A 14,812-nucleotide genomic window follows, 5' to 3' on the forward strand; every position below is an offset into this window, starting at 1 on the left:
AAAAACCTTGTCAAGAAAAATCCAATGGAAAAAACCCTGACCAAGGAAAAAAGAGTACAGTCTCCCCCCTCTTGTCGATATCATTTAACATCTCGAAATCGACGCATCCCAATATGATGTACCAATCTTTCAAATGAGGATTTTGGGAGTGACTTTGTGAATAAATCTGCCAGATTGTCACTTGAGCGGATCTGTTGGACATCAATTATCCCTTGATTTTGAAGATTATGATTGAAGAAGAATTTGGGAGAAATATGCTTTGTTCTATCACCTTTGATATATCCGCCTTTAAGTTGAGCTATACATGCTGTATTATCTTCAAACATGACAGTTGGAGCTATCTTCTGATCAATCAGTCCAGATGATGACAGAATATATTGGATCACACTCCTCAGCCAAAAACACTCGCGACTAGCTTCATGTATCGCTAGTATTTCAGCATGATTAGAGGATGTTGCTGCAATCGTCTGTTTCATGGACCTCCATGATATAGCTGTACCACCATATGTGAATAGGTATCCTGTTTGAGATCTCCCTTTATGTGGATCAGACAAATATCCAGCATCTGCATAGCCAACTAATTGTGACTTGGATCCATAGGGATAAAACAATCCCATATCAACCGTTCATCTGTTTGATTCCACTCCAATGTCTTCTGGTTGGAGAGAAACTATATCTTGCTAGTAAATTCACAACAAATGATATATCAGGTCGTGTATTATTAGCAAGATACATTAGTGCGCCAATAGCACTAAGATATGGTACTTCAGGACCAAGGATATCTTCATTCTCTTCCTTAAGACGGAATTGATCCTTTTCCACATCCAAAGATCTTACGATCATTGGGGGTACTCAAGGGATGTGACTTATCCATATAAAATATTTTCAAGATCTTATCTGTGTATGTTGTTTGATGAATAAAGATCCCATTTTTTACATGCTCGATCTGCAGGTCGAGACAAAATTTAGTTCTTCTAAGATCTTTCATCTCAAACTCTTCTTTTAGAGTTTTTATAATTATTGGAATCTCTTCAGGAGTTCCAATAATATTTAAATCATTAACATACACAGCAATTATAATGAACCCAGATGCAGATTTCTTTATGAAAACGCATGGACAGATATCACCATTCTTGAATCCATTTTTGGCCAGATACTCAGTAAGACAATTATACCACATTCGTCCAGATTGCTTCAGACCATATAAAGATCTTTGCAGTTTGACTGAATATAACCTTTGCGAATATTCATTGGATGGTTTAGATATCTTTAATCCTTCAGGTACTTTCATATAGATATCACGATCTAATGAACCGTACAAATAGGCTGTTACCACATCCATTAAATACATATGCAATTTATGATATGCAGATAAACTGACCAAATAACGCAATGTTATCGCATCCACTACAGGGGAATACGTTTCTTCATAATCTATACCGTGCCTTTGTGAAAAACCTTGTGCCACAAGTCGGACTTTATAGCGCACAACTTCATTTTTCTCATTTCATTTTCTCACAAATACCCACCGGTATCCAACAGGTTTTACATCTTCTGGTGTACGGACTATAGGTCCAAAGACTTCACGTTTTGCAAGTGAGTCTAACTCAGCCTTCATGGCTTCTTTCCATTTTGGCCAATCATTCCTGTGTCGACATTCTTCGATTGATCTTGGCTCAAGATCCTTACTTTCATGCATGATATTTAATGCCACATTATATGCAAATATTTCATTAACATTTGTCTTATTTCTGTCCCATTTCTCTCCTGTGAAGACATAATTTATCGAGATCTCGTCATTTTCACAAATTTTAGGTACCTTAACGTCTTCTGGCATTAACACTATATCAGAATTTTGGACAACTGCAGATGTCTCTACTATATCTTTTTCAACAGGAATATTTTTTACCTCTTTTCTCTTTCGAGAATTTTTGTCTTTGGAACCGACAGGTCTGCCACGCTTCTGGCGTGTATTTGCTTCGGTGGCAATTTGTCCAACTGGGACATCAATTCGGATTGGGGCATTTTCTGCTGGTATATACGACGTGGTTATCCTCTTTGTATCGGAAAATGCATCAGGCAATTCATTTGCTATTCTTTGCAAATGTATAATCTTTTGAACTTCAAGTTCACATTGCCCTGATCGAGGATCTAAATGCATCAACAATGATGCATTCCAATTAAGTTCCTTTTCAGGAAGCTTATTCTCTCCCCCTAATGTTGGAAATTTTGATTCATCAAAATGACAATCCGCAAACCAGGCTTTAAATACATCTCCAGTTTGTATCTCAAGATACCTCACTATAGAGGGAGAATCATATCCAACATATATCCCCAATTTTCTTTGGGGTCCCATTTTGGTGCGATTAGGTGGTGCAATTGGAACATATATTACAGACCCAAATATTCTTAAATGGGAAATATTTGGCTGCTGGTCAAAAGCTAATTACATAGGAGAGAACTGATGGTAACCCGTTGGCCTCAAACGAATAAGTGCTGCTGCATGTAAAATAGCATGCCCCCAAACTGAGGTTGGGAGATTTGTTCTCATAAGCAAGGGTCTAGCAATTAATTGGAGGCGCTTAATAAGTGATTCCGCTAACCCATTTTGTGTGTAAACATAAGCTACTGGATGTTCAACACTTATTCCATTAGCCATACAATAAGCATCAAAAGTTTGGGAAGTAAATTCACCAGCATTATCAAGACGAATTGCTTTGATTGGATTTTCTAGAAATTGTGCTTTTAATCGAATAATTTGATTCAGTAATCTCACAAACGCCAGGTTGCGAGAAGATAATAAGCACACATGTGACCATCTCGAAGATGCATCTATCAGGACCATTAAATATCTAAAAGATCCACATGGTGGATGAATAGGTCCACATATATCACCTTGAATCCTTTCTAAGAATTTAGGAGACTCAAATCCAATCTTTAGTGGTGATGGCCTTAAAATTAACTTTTCCTGAGAACATGCAGCACAACAAAATTCACTAGTTTTAAGAATCTTCTGATTCTTTAGTGAATATCCATGAGAATTTTCAATAATTCTCCTCATCATGGTTGTTCCCGGATGACCCAATCTATCATGCCAAGTTATGAATTCATTTGGGCTAGTAAACTTCTGGTTTACAATGGCATGTGATTCAATTGCACTAATCTTGGTATAATACAACCCAGATGAAAGTGAGGGTAACTTTTCTAATATAACCTTTTTATTTAAATCATGAGTTGTGATACATAAATACTCATGATTTTTCTCATTCATTGTTTCAATATGATATCCATTTTGGCGAATATCTTTGAAACTCAACAAGTTCCTCAGAGACTTGGTAGATAATAGTGCATTATTTATTATAAATTTTGTTCCTCCAGAAAATAAAATTATAGCTCTTCCGAAGCCTTCTATCACATTGCCTGAGCCAATAATAGTCTTAACATATTCTTCTTTTGGCACAAGATGGGTAAAATATATATCACTTTTAAGAATAGTGTGCGAACTTGCACTATCCGCAAGGCAAATATCTGTAGAATATGTCCTTGCCATTTTTCTTCAAAGACAAATGATAATAATAATAAAATGAGTAGAAGTACATGCACAGTAAAATTATTCACATGAATACTTAACAAACATATACACATATCAAACTATTCCATCATTGATCAAATAACCAATATTTCCTTCAGAATCTTTAAAGAAATTAGATACATCAAAATGAGTGGTGGAATTTTCATCATTTGAAACAAAACTTGTTTCCTTTCCTTTATCATCCTTTTTCAAGAATGCTTGATAAAGATCAACTAGATGCCTTGGGGTACGACAGGTACGTGATCAATGGCCCTTTCCACCACAACGGAAGCATTTATCCTCAATTGATATACTTTGCCCATTATTTCTTTCTTTATCCCACTTCTGGTGAGATCTTTCTTGTGAACATAATTTCTTTTCCTTCTATAATTTTTCTTGTTATCAAAATCTTGCCATTTACCTCTTCTGGGGTTAATTGCCGCATTTACTTCAGGAAATAGGGCGACGCCATCTGGGTGCGCTTCATGATTTCTCAAAAGTAACTCATTGTTGCGTTCAGCAACAGGAAAGCAAGAAATTAACTCAGAATATTTTTAAATTCTTTTTCTCAATACTGCTGTTGCAGGAGCATATTCGAGACATAGAAGGTCGAGAAAATTGTTTTCTAACATATCGGGTTTGAGGAAGTATCACCGTCTTTTGATGATTGTACCTTTCTTCAAGATCTTTCCACAGATCTGCAGGATCTTTTAATGTAGGATATTCATTTTTCAATTATACTTCAAGATAACGACGAAGGAAAATCATGGATTTGGCTTTATCCTTTTTGGATGTATTATTTTCAGCATTAATGGTATCTCCAAGATCCATTGAATCAAGATGGATTTTAGCATCTAGTATCCATGATAAATAATTATTTTCAGATATATTAAGAGCATTAAATTCAAGATGAAAGAGTTTTGATATAATAAAAATTTATTACCTGAAGTCTTCCTAAAATTTCGTTAGAGATTCGTGCTGATAACGTGTTGTAAAATAACTAAATAAATAAATAAGGAATAGGTAACAAATAAAAAATAATGAAATATAAAGAGAGAAGAATGTGGTAGTCCTATAAAAGAAAAAAAAAATTTATTATTGTGTATAGTTCCTCAGATTGCTTCACTATTTATAGGCCTGTGAAACTTACAATTTCAACTTCATTAATTTATGTTTGTCATGAGGAGTTGAGCCATTCAATATTAAAATCAAACACCTTTAATTAATGATGGTCATCTACCTCATCTTTTATTTTTATCACAACATATCTAAACAATGTTGTCATGGCGGTCTTCATTTGTCTTTCCCACATAGCGTGGGTATATTGCTAGTATATAATCGATAACCGTATTCTACGAAAGAGACTCTAATACAAAGGCATTGTGTATGTGCCAAAGTTTTTTTTTTTTTTTATTATAAGACAACAAAAAGTTTTGCGGTACGATTTGGATAGATATAAAAAATAAAATAAATATAATTTGTTATTACATTAATTATTTAATTTAATTTAACTGAAATAAATAAATTGATTTTATTTTAATTTATATTAATTTTTTATTTTATGTATTTTGATGAATAATTTTTAAAAATATTATAATTAATCATTTATTTAATTTGATTGAAATAAATATCAAATTATTTAATATTTTATTTGACCACATTAACTATAACAATCAATTATATTCATAATTTTTTTTCCAAAGATAAAAGACTCGAACCCGCAACCTCTTAATTGAGTATGAAAAAACTATGCCATTTGAGGTATAACTCATTGGCAATTATATTAATTATTTGATTTGATAGAATATATTATTAAAATCAAATTTCTTTAATATTAATAGTATAATTGACGTAAGGTGTTTCCTAATTTTTTTATTTGATTTATTTAAATACATTAATTAATTAATTCGATTGAAATAAATATTAAATTATTTAATATTTTATTTAACTATATTAATTGTAACTAATTAATTATATTAATTATTTAATTTGTTTGAAATAAATAAATTAATTTTGTAAAATATTTAAAAAATATACTATAAATAAAATATATATATACTTATTTCGTTTATAATATAAACAAGATAAATAATAAATATAAATTGATAAATATTTTAAAATTATGTATTTTAGTAAATAAAATATTTAAATTATTTATTTAAAAAAAATTCTTAAAATCTCACTACCTTGATTCAAGAAGTTAGACTCTCAAATTTTCCTCTTATTTTATATAATATTAATTTTTAGTGTTAATATTATTTTTTTAATAGTTATAAATAATTTAAAAAAAAAAACCATATTGCACTATATGTAATGTGTTCGCAGTTCATATATTAAACACTCTTTTACCTTCAAGTGTATAAATAACATTTGTAAAGATCTCTTTCACTTCATAGAATTCATACGGTGAATCACTTTTAATATATATATCACAAAGAATAATTTATCCTTTTAAATGATAGAATAGAATTCACCTATATATATATATATATATGATGTTTCTTTTCAAAGAGTTTTTCATTTTATTAATGTTCGAGTTATTTTAAAAATTAAAAATCTATTCTTACTAAAATATATGTATCCTAATTGAAAACATAAAAACTAATTTTCAACTATTTATAATACTAGATAAATAATTTTTTTACAATACTCTCAAATATAATATTCCTAAAAATATAATTTATTACAATATTCATCTCTTTTAGGAAAGATTAGGATATTTTTATCACAAGGATTGGGTATTTGAGTGGTGAGCCCATGAAAAGTAAAAAAATAAGCTCACCATGTTCGTGACTCAAACAGCTCTCATCATAAAGTTTCGGGCTCTGGGTAACAACAGAATGAGGCCCATACAGTTTACGGTCATTGTATAAGGAATCTTTGATCCAAACAAATACTAAACCAAAAACAAAAAATAAAAATTAATAATAATGAGAGTAATAATGGGCCGAAGGAGTCCAAATTGGGAATCCAAAAGTATTGCCCTATTTTAAATGAGTGTTTTTCAGAAACCTAGAAGGCACAACATAACCCTAGAAAAAAAGTTAGGAAAACTCCAAGGTCCAATTAGCTTCTTGGGATCGTTCCAACAAGCCCAATCTTCATGTCTCTCCGGTGAGCCCTCTCCCTCCCTCTCTCTCTCTATCTCCGTTTCTGCAAAACCCTAGATCTCACTCCGACCGCCCTGAAGCTCGGATTCCGAGCTTCTTTTCGTTCCAGATCAGCGCTTTCTTTGTCAGATTTCCTTCGCGCAGCTGGTAGATCGCAAACCCTAACTTTTCTATTCGTTCGTATTTTGTATTTTTCTTTAGCTGCCGCTTCTTTTGCTCGTTACTCTCTCACGAAATCGGTTGTTTCGTTTTCCTCGTTAATCATTTTTCTCTATCTAGTATGGTTTCGGAAAATCGAAGCTTTTCTGTTTTATTGTCTTGTCTAGTTTCAGTGAGTAGCTGGATTTGTTTGTTTCTGTAATTAAATTCTTGGATCTGGGTTGCTCGAGACCGCGATTTCGTTTATTTGAAAATTTGTTTATACTATTTTATATATGTATTATATATACTTTTTCTTTATTAGTACTTGGTAGCCAGTGAAGATCTAGTGTTCCAGTTTTAAAGTTTGACTATGTTGGGCTGTGTGTAAGATTCTGCAATGGACCTCTTACACTAAAGTTTGCTGGGGTTCGGTTCTGTTGTGTTCGTATTATTCTTATTGTTATATTATTTAATGTTTCTATGGGCCGACCCAACTATGGGCCCAAGTATACTTGGGTTCGTATCAGCGCATACCAGGCTTAATGTTATTCTCTTCTGATGTTTGAAGCTGGTGTTCAGTTTCTCACCGTATTTGACATACTTTAAGCTTTTATCAAACATCAAGATAAACTTGAATAGAGGAGGGCACGAGTATTAGTTCAGTAATACCCGTTGGGCCTTCTTGGCAAAGTAAAGATGAAGTACATTGTCATGAATAATATGAGGAAGTATCTTTATCCTTCCTCATGGTTCATGATAGCAAAGTAATGATGCTCTAAGTGCATTGCCAATAGGCCATTTTGTCCATCTTGATATTCCTGTTTTTGGTTTTTGTTTGTGCACACCTCATTTGGACTTGTCCATTTTCTGAAATAGACTTACACGAGTACACCTGCACATGCCAGAGCAAACTTCCAGTACTTGTTTGCACTATGCAGGAATGGTTTTATGAATCACTTATAATATTGAGCAGTTTGTATTATGCCTTGTATTTTTAAGATATGGGTGAATACATAATTACTATTCATTTTTATTGTTAATTCAGTGGATAGGATGTATGTAAAATTGGTCTTTCTTCCTTTTTCTCAACTTCATCTTCCTCCAATCTGCATCAGAGTTGTTTGCATCTTGCATAAATTGTGATGCATGGTTCTATGCTAAAGATGTACATGTGGTGCTAATTAGCTTTTGGGTTGATTTACACTTTTCCTGAACTTTGCAGTGTAAACATGCGTGCTTTTTATTTCATTACTCATATGCCGAAGTTTTGATACCTGATGCCCGAGTGAAATAATGATAATGCTGCTTTCATCTCTTCACTACCATAAAGTATTAACTATGCCCACCTTTAATTAGCAATTCTTTCTTATTGGTAATGCAGGGAGATACCTGTCAAGACAAGATGACAACTCTTGAAAAAGACAAAGTGGCGGAGACCCCTGATGTGAAAAGTGAGTCCGTCAATGGTGATCCTCAACCTACCAATGATCTGGCTAAATCTAAAACTCAGCCTGAAAGCAATGTGGAAGATTCCGAGCCTCAGCCCAACAAGGATCTTTCGGATTCCGAAACAGAGCCCGAGAAAGTACTTCCTGCATCCGAAAGCCAGGTCACTAGTGATTATGCAAATACAGGAGTATTGCCTACCCCTGAATTGGACAACACCAAAGAACCTTTGAACAATGAACCTGAGAAAACTGAAGCACTACCCAACAAACAATCGGGTGATACTGGGCCCCCGGACACTAATCAACTAGTAGACACCCAGGTACCACTTAACGATACATCAGTCAACTCTGAAGCTACTCCTGAGGCACCAACCACAAATGAGCAGGTTGATTCTGAGGCAATTGCAAGCAATGGCGTGGCTCATTCTGAAACACAGACCAGTAATGATGTCACTGAAACACAGCACACGGAGGTTATTTTCTCTGAGACTCAGCAAAGCAATGAAGTTGTCATTTCTGAAACTCAGCCCAGCAGTGAGGTTGTTATGTCTGACACGCAGCCTAGCAGTGACTTAGTAGCGCCTGAGACACAGCCCAGCAATGAGGCAGTCATTCACGAAGCACATGCTGGCCATGATGTGGTAACGTCAGAAGCTATATCTGAACATGAGTTGGCCAATTCCACAACTGATCCTAACAATCAGCTCTCCCTTCCAGAAAATCTTCCAGATCATCATCAATTCACTGATCTCCATGTGATTCCAGAAGGCCAGTTGCCTCAACCTGAACCACTACCACATTCCGAACAACTTCCTAGTTCTGAACCACTGTCAGACAGTCATCTTGCAGACATCAAACCAATACCTGAAGATCACCTGGCCCAGTATGATACTCTGCCCAACAATCATCTGCACCATTCTGAGGAACTGTCCAACCACCAGCTAGCTAACTCTGAAGCACTGTCCCATGATCAGCTAGACAATTCCCAAATGATACCTCACTATGAGCTGACAAATAACGAAACGCTGCATGACAATCGGGTAGTCGGTTCTCAAGCACACTATGAGATTGTTAATGCTGAAACTCCACTGAACCAAGAGGAACATACACCGGAAACACAGCCAAGCAGGAGGAGGAAAAAGAAATCTATAGTCTGGGAACACTTCACCATAGAAAGAGTCAGTGCTGGATGTAGAAGGGCACGCTGCAAGCAATGCGAAAAAAGTTTTACATACATTAATGGTTCAAAAGTGGCTGGGACTAGCCACCTTAAACGCCATATTGTCAAGGGAACATGTCCAGGGCTTCAGCGTAACCAGGATCCGAACCAGGTGACTCCATATACTCTGCGATCAAGGGGTGGTGGTTCTGGCAAAATTTTAACTATTGCTTCTAAACTTTGATAATTCAAAATATATTTAGGAATATACAGTTATCGTAAAATTATGTCTATTGTTTATATTTGATATGATGCTTGGCTCGCTTCAATGTTCAAAGAGTGAGTGAAGTACCAACCCGGCCCTGTTCATTTTTAAGAATGACAACGCGACCCCTTAAAATAAAATCGATCTACTTCGATCCCTGTTCCATAATCTACTTCATTTAGTATTAGTAGTTTATTCATAGTGTATTTTAGTATAAAGATATTAAATAGATTATTAATTTAGTTTAAAGAGATAAAAAAATAAATTTGTTATTACTCAAAAATATTTTAATATACATCAAGTAATGTGTTCATTAGTTTTCACTTTATTGTAAAAAATTATCTAGATCATAATACTAATAGTATATCATAGAGTATTATTATTAATGTATTAACTGAATTTTAATGTTTATTATTTATGTATTTAAAAATTATATTTGAGAATGATTTATTTAGTTTCATAATAAATGATATTTTTAAATTTGAATAATTTATTAATTAGTTTGTACTTATTATACCATATATTTAATAATTTATTGAAAAAAATATTAATACAATAAATAAAAAAAATCTAAAAAAATATTGTTTAAAAAATAATAAGGACAAATAAACCCCTAACCAATTTAAATTTAGAGACAATTAGACCCCTATCCATTTCTAAACGTGACACGTCAGCATTTTCCGTTCAGAGTTGACGGAAAAATACCCACAGGGACCGCGTTGTGTGACGGAATCATGGGATAGGGACCGAAGTGAATCGATTTTATTTTGAGGGGTCGCGTTGTCATTCTTAAAAATGGACAGGGGCCGGATTGGTACTTCACTCTTCAAAGAGTGGGTCATGAAAATTAATTAATTTTCTTATAGTTTATTAGATAATAAAAAAAAAGGTTATCCTTATCACTTTATAAGCATAATCCAAGACCTAAACTCCCGGACTAAAAGATAGAGTTTTAAAATAAAGAAATAAGAGAAAACGCAATCAAACATAAACTCTAAACAGGTGAAAATTTTATTCAATTTAGTATTATGAACAAAAAGAAAAAAAAAAGTTCTATGCAAATGCAGCGTACCAAACATTGTCTTATAGAAAGCCTCCCGATTGGTACCCAAGGTCAACCGGTTTACCACAGTGAGTATGATGAGAAGTGCAATCTCTACAATACGCACCTATCCAGCAGATGAATTGACAGCAAGTTTGGTGACAGAGTTATTAGAGATTTTATTAACATATCATGTGCGTTATTAATAGTTTCTTATCCTTAACAAATCTAACTAGAGCATCAGGAACTCTGCTGCATGTTTTCTTGAAGAACAATTACGATACTAATTTAATTTAATGTAACATTAAGCACATTAATTCGAAATAAACAAATTTTATAATTTGAGTTTGATATGGTTTTTTTTTATTTAAATAAATATTTAAAATTGAAAATAGACTCTTGTATATTAAAAAAATAAATAAATGCATGCAGAAAATATAAGATTAGTAGATTACTATAAATTAGAGTTGCCACTTGCCAGTAACTACTCTTCACATACACTTCACTCAAACTCTTCACTCTTTAGAAAAATATAATGGTAGAGCTAATCGTGGAGGCTCCTAATCGGTACCAAATAAGATATAAGGACAACCGGTTTACTACGGTGGTTTGGTGACCTTAGATGATGATCAATAGTTTGAAGAGGCTTCAGAGAATCTATTGTTGATGCAGAGCGCTATAGCGGGGCAAAAGAAGTTGGTGTTTATAAGCATATATAAACTGATCATCATCTAAGGTCACTAAACATGCCGTTAATTGATATGCTGGATAGGCGCGTATGGTAGAGATTGCCATTCTCACTATACCCACAGTGGTAAACCGGTTGACTCTATACCTTATTGGCTTATTTGCTTAAATTCCAATTATTAGATCCACTTAGATGTATAATAATTAGTTGTATTGTAATAACTCCACTTTATTATATAATATTAATATAAATTAATTTTTTTATCTATAATAATATTACGAGAATATAAATTTTTTTAAATTATGTCGATTTTGTTTTGATAATATAGACCATCACAGAAAATAAAAAATTTATATTTTTATGGATTTTTTTTTTATCAAACAGATTGGTCAACCCTCAATTTTAGACATTATATCTATGTTTCATACACCTACACAACACATTAACATACATTTTCATAGATATTATGGATTCTTAAATAACAACCAACCTCAGTTGGAATTTAAATCCGATACACCTTAAAACAAGACAAACATAATTGCCACTCAACCATACCTTGCAATGCATATTTTTATGGATTAAGAACCCATAGTTCACGAGTTCCGTTTTTTCTTTTTGATTAGTTGGATATATTTTTATATGAATTTCAAAAATTATTTTCATATATGCACCAATTCCGTTGCACATGACTTTTTGACGAAGTAGATGCAGCAACTATTTTTTTGGACCTTATATGATCTTTGCGGTTTTGATTCAAACTAAAAAGGCTAAAAAATACGTGTCAACAAAAAACTAAAAGAAAAACGAAAAAAAAAAAAGAGAAAAATTAAAACACCTAGGACAGAATTAAATAAAAATAATATATTCCAGTTGCTTAAATTCCAGTTGTTAGATCTATTAAGATGTATAATAACTAGTTGTATTGTAATAAGGTGTAGTATATAGTGCTCACAAGTTTTGGTGGCTATGGTGATTATGAACTTTATAAATAAGGATCTCGCTAGGGAGACAATGAAATATCTATACAATCCATACAATGGGCTGTTTATTTGGCCCAATCTAAATTAATAATGCAATTTAATCATCAGTAACCCTCATTTCATATGGGCTTTTACCCCTAATTTTTACCTAATTCAAATTTTTCCCTTTAACCCTTCTATCCCCGTCGTGACCCTCCCCCCTCCCCAAAAAAAACCCCAATGGTCGTTTGGCAAGACCCCACCCACCCCAGCCGCTGCCCAGCTATCCGCGAATCAACCTGCCGCCAACCGATCCGCTCCTGTGCGACATGGAGCCTCCGATTCCTCCGACTGAAGCTGTAGCGCCCAGCTTCGTCGCAACTACGGTTGCGGGAAGGAACTCCATCGCTCCTCATGCGGCTAAACCTCCGTCTGCTGAGGAGTCAACATCCATCATCGCTGACTCAAGAACAGTGCTGGAGTAATAACCCATGGCAAGAGAAGCCCAAGAAAGGGCGGTTGCAAGAGACCTCATGCTCCATGGCGCTTTAGTGAAGAAGAACTCCATCATCCCAGCAAGAGTGAAAAGATCAGCAGAGCCAAGAAATAAGTACTGTAACGCCACCCATAAGAACGTTATGGGAAGAGGTTCCGTTGAATCCGTTAGACCATGAATCAATGCCGTTTTCTTTCTCTTTATTTCGACTAACGCGGCAACTGCCATGGCCACTATGGAAAGAACCAACCATGTTCTAATTCTTTGTATATGCGTGATTTCGATTTCGGTTCTAGTTATTTTTCTTGCGAATGGAAGGATGGCGTGGTCGTACATGGGGGCAAGAACCATGATGAAGAGACCTGGAAATACAGAGAGAGAAGCTGGTGGGACCTTGAAGGAACCAAGATTTGTGTCCATGGTGGATGATTGTTGGATTGAGAAGGTGGAAAGTTGAGCTAGGCAACAGTTTAGCATTATGATTGACATGAAAATCAGGAGAATTTTTAGTATTGTGGACCCTCTTTTACCTTTCGTAATTTTGTGAATATGTTGGTCTTCATTCACTCAGGCATGACATTCTTAAAAATGCATGAAAGTGAACATTCATTTTATCTGTGAAAGGAACCATCCATATTCTAGCTAAAATGAATATCCATCTAATTATGTCTTTATTCAGGAATTTATCTTTAGTTTTCCAAAGTGGAACGACTTGAAATTGTTAAGCTTTGAGTTCTTGAAATTTGAACTTGAGTCGAGTTTCCATGAAGCATTCTGAACAGATGTTACAGCAAAAGTGAACATCCATTTTTTCTGTGAAAATAACCATCTAGATTCTTACTATAACGAACATCCTGTATTTATCTAGAGATTTATGTTTACTTTTCCAAAGGCAAATGATTTGAATTTGTTAAGCATTGAGTTCTTGAATTTTGACATTAAGCCAAGATTTCATGAAGCGTCCTGAATAGACGCTATAGTGACCACGGTCTGTACATCCAGTTATATGTAAAGATGAACATCCAATATTTGTAAGTAGCAATAATCGTGTAAGCAATAAGTGGGATCATATAATTAGAATGAACATCCATCTTGTCTAATAAATTAACCATTTGGATGGATACAATAACGGTGAACATCATTAATATTTACAAACGAACATCCAAATTTTTTTTAAAATAAACCCATTCTTTCTAGACCAGATAACCGTTTTCGTCTATAGTATCTAATACATGAATTACGTACTGAAAGTCATGTCCAACAGAAACTAACTATTGTCGAATGAGTTTAACAAATACATGAACCCATCAAATTGGTGGGGCTCATTGCAGCCAATATGAGCACCGACCTCTAGAGTCCAAACCTCATAACCAAGATCCGTCTCTTCACTTCCAACCTCAATAACATATGACAGTTGCATGGCCTAGTACAATTCCAAAAAAAAATAATAAGATAAATTCTTAGTATATATCATTTGCTTGAAACCTCACTAATCAGCACAAACAATGCAACCTTAAAAAAGAAATCAAGTCAATCATTCTACCAAGCACATAGACCAAAAAAGAAACCTCACTAACCAGCACAAACAATATCACTATACATCACATACATGAACATACAGTAGATACAACTACCAAGCACATAGTCCAGAAATCGATTTCAGAGCCAATGGTGACTAGAGTTGTTCTTTTCATTCATTTAGTTATCAACGGGTGGGCGACTTAATGAATAACAGTAACTTTAAACTTTAAATTTTTAATTGCAGAATAAAATGATTATTTTAATTAAAAATAAAAAGATATAAATAATTATTTATTAACGTGAGAAAAAAAGATTAATGCAACGTAAATATTTTCAGATATTACCATTTTTTTAATTTTAGACATTGGTAAAGACTCCATTTCTAATGGCAAGAGAAAACAATAGACCATTT

At 33.9% G+C, this 14,812-nt stretch overlaps 2 protein-coding genes across 2 annotated transcripts; one reads left to right on the top strand and one right to left on the bottom strand.

Annotated features, from left to right (window-relative positions):
* The first annotated feature begins 6,620 nt into the window (after positions 1 to 6,620).
* On the top strand, positions 6,621 to 9,813 carry LOC130936471 (uncharacterized). Its single transcript, XM_057866542.1, has 2 exons — positions 6,621 to 6,685; positions 8,204 to 9,813. Exon 2 carries the CDS (start codon positions 8,225 to 8,227, stop codon positions 9,671 to 9,673), a length of 1,449 nt encoding a protein of 482 aa, XP_057722525.1. The 5' UTR covers positions 6,621 to 6,685; positions 8,204 to 8,224; the 3' UTR covers positions 9,674 to 9,813.
* A 2,982-nt stretch (positions 9,814 to 12,795) lies between these two features.
* Positions 12,796 to 13,299, bottom strand: LOC130933769 (protein NRT1/ PTR FAMILY 4.6-like). The gene has a single exon (XM_057863384.1). It carries the CDS (start codon positions 13,297 to 13,299, stop codon positions 12,796 to 12,798), a length of 504 nt encoding a protein of 167 aa, XP_057719367.1.
* Positions 13,300 to 14,812: the final 1,513 nt, after the last annotated feature.

Source organism: Arachis stenosperma, chromosome 6, assembly GCF_014773155.1.
Source record: "Arachis stenosperma cultivar V10309 chromosome 6, arast.V10309.gnm1.PFL2, whole genome shotgun sequence".
NCBI classification, from domain to species: Eukaryota; Viridiplantae; Streptophyta; class Magnoliopsida; order Fabales; family Fabaceae; genus Arachis; species Arachis stenosperma.